Source organism: Phalaenopsis equestris, unplaced genomic scaffold (assembly GCF_001263595.1).
Source record: "Phalaenopsis equestris unplaced genomic scaffold, ASM126359v1 Scaffold000002, whole genome shotgun sequence".
Classification (NCBI taxonomy): domain Eukaryota; kingdom Viridiplantae; phylum Streptophyta; class Magnoliopsida; order Asparagales; family Orchidaceae; genus Phalaenopsis; species Phalaenopsis equestris.
The window spans coordinates 36,442,969-36,444,591 of NW_018164444.1; the positions used below are offsets into that span (position 1 = coordinate 36,442,969).

A 1,623-nucleotide genomic window follows, 5' to 3' on the forward strand; every position below is an offset into this window, starting at 1 on the left:
ATGCAACATTATTTGCATGCCAGCCAAGGTTATTACCCTTAAAAAATAAATAAATTAATTAATACTAGAAGGCATATCAAAACCAATGTATAGCAAATTATTTAAAATGGAGGCGATTAATTAAAAAAAAGAAAGAAAAAAAAAACTCAATTTGTTTTGAACGAAAGAAAACATATAATAAAATCATAAATGGCAAAGAAGCTCCAGATTTGACGGAATAAGCTCGAGATAGATAGATGAGATTAAGTACTAATTAAAAAATTCCTGCTCCATTAAGCAGAACATAATTTCTAAAACACAATCAAAGGTCTAATAATTATAGAATAACAAACTCGCATTAGGATTTAGATGTCCGTTGGAAGACATTGTGCTACTCCCGATCTCAAAAGTCCCACGTTTAAATTAAGATGTGGAGATCAGAAGGCGTTGCAGTTCATAAAGTCGGCCATTTGTTGCCTGCCTTTCAACCTTTCACCAGGACAAAAAGCGGCCTGTCACCCAATCTTTCTCGACCCTGCATAAATATTTACCATATTCATCATAAAATGCTCGTGAATTACATATCTAGGGCTGTAAGAATTAGGATGAGGGACTTTTTTGCAAAATATGACCCTTCCAACTTCCTTGACAAGCCAGCAACAAATCAAAGAACAGTATTACTAAAATCATGAGTGATGGAATCTAAAAATTTCCATGTTATCATCACAAATTTTGGTGCAAATTTAGCATTTGAAAAAATAGAACCACACGTAATTCAAATTGATCAGCTTATCACAATGATTATAACCACATCAAAATTATCAAAATCCAATAATCCCATTCACATACATACAGCTAAGCCACCTTTGACCACACTTACAAAGGATACTCTATAACAAATACTCTATAATAAATGTTTTAATCTTCAATAATGTAATCGTGTAAAAGAAACTACTAAGGTGAATTGTGATCTCCTTAGCTGGGATTTCAGAGAATACATGTTTAATGCTTCATGAAAAATCAGTAAATTGAAAAACAAAATCTGTTAGGTATAGCTCATATACCTGTCGGCGTTTAAAAAGGGGGGAGTTACGTTTGGGGGTCGCCCGTAAGAAGCTGTCGGTCGCCGGAATCGAAATCCCGTCACCCGCTTCGGAAGGACTTTTTAATTTACATATATATATATATATAATTTTAGAAAAATACGAAATCAAACTGACCTCATATTTTTCACAGTTTAAATGAAAGAGCGCTCTACCTCAAATCCTGTATCTACCCCGAAGAATAAACACAAGACCTGAGGATGAAGCTCGATCAAATAAACTAAGAAAGATATGACGTCCGTTTGGGTCTGCGAAACCATTTTATTTGCCGACAAGTTCCCCTATTTAATACAAATAATTAAATAGGGTTTATTTTAAGCTGGGTTCGGAAAAGCTCCCTATAAGGGCAAGCCCCTATAGTTAATTACATCTCAAATGACCGAAGTCACCTAAGAAAACTCTCGATAAAAATCAGGGAATAATGTCTTCAAAGAGGTCAAAAGGATAGGACTTTACAACGAAATCGGACGAAGAGGTGTGAAGGGGAAAAGCTCAAATCTGGAACATTGTTAAGGAATCCAAATGAAGAGAAACTAGGGGA

General features: G+C 34.8%; 1 protein-coding gene across 2 annotated transcripts in view; it reads right to left on the reverse strand.

Annotated features, from left to right (window-relative positions):
• Nucleotides 1-208: 208 nt before the first annotated feature.
• The window catches only part of LOC110017939 (adenine phosphoribosyltransferase 1-like), a 31,027-nt gene continuing 29,612 nt past the window's right edge, over nucleotides 209-1,623 (reverse strand). For both annotated transcript variants that reach the window (XM_020715106.1, XM_020715107.1), the window contains one exon: nucleotides 209-514. In XM_020715106.1, coding sequence (XP_020570765.1) covers nucleotides 464-514 — 51 coding nt within the window. In that variant the 3' untranslated portion in view covers nucleotides 209-463. The remainder of the gene's footprint in view (nucleotides 515-1,623) is intronic.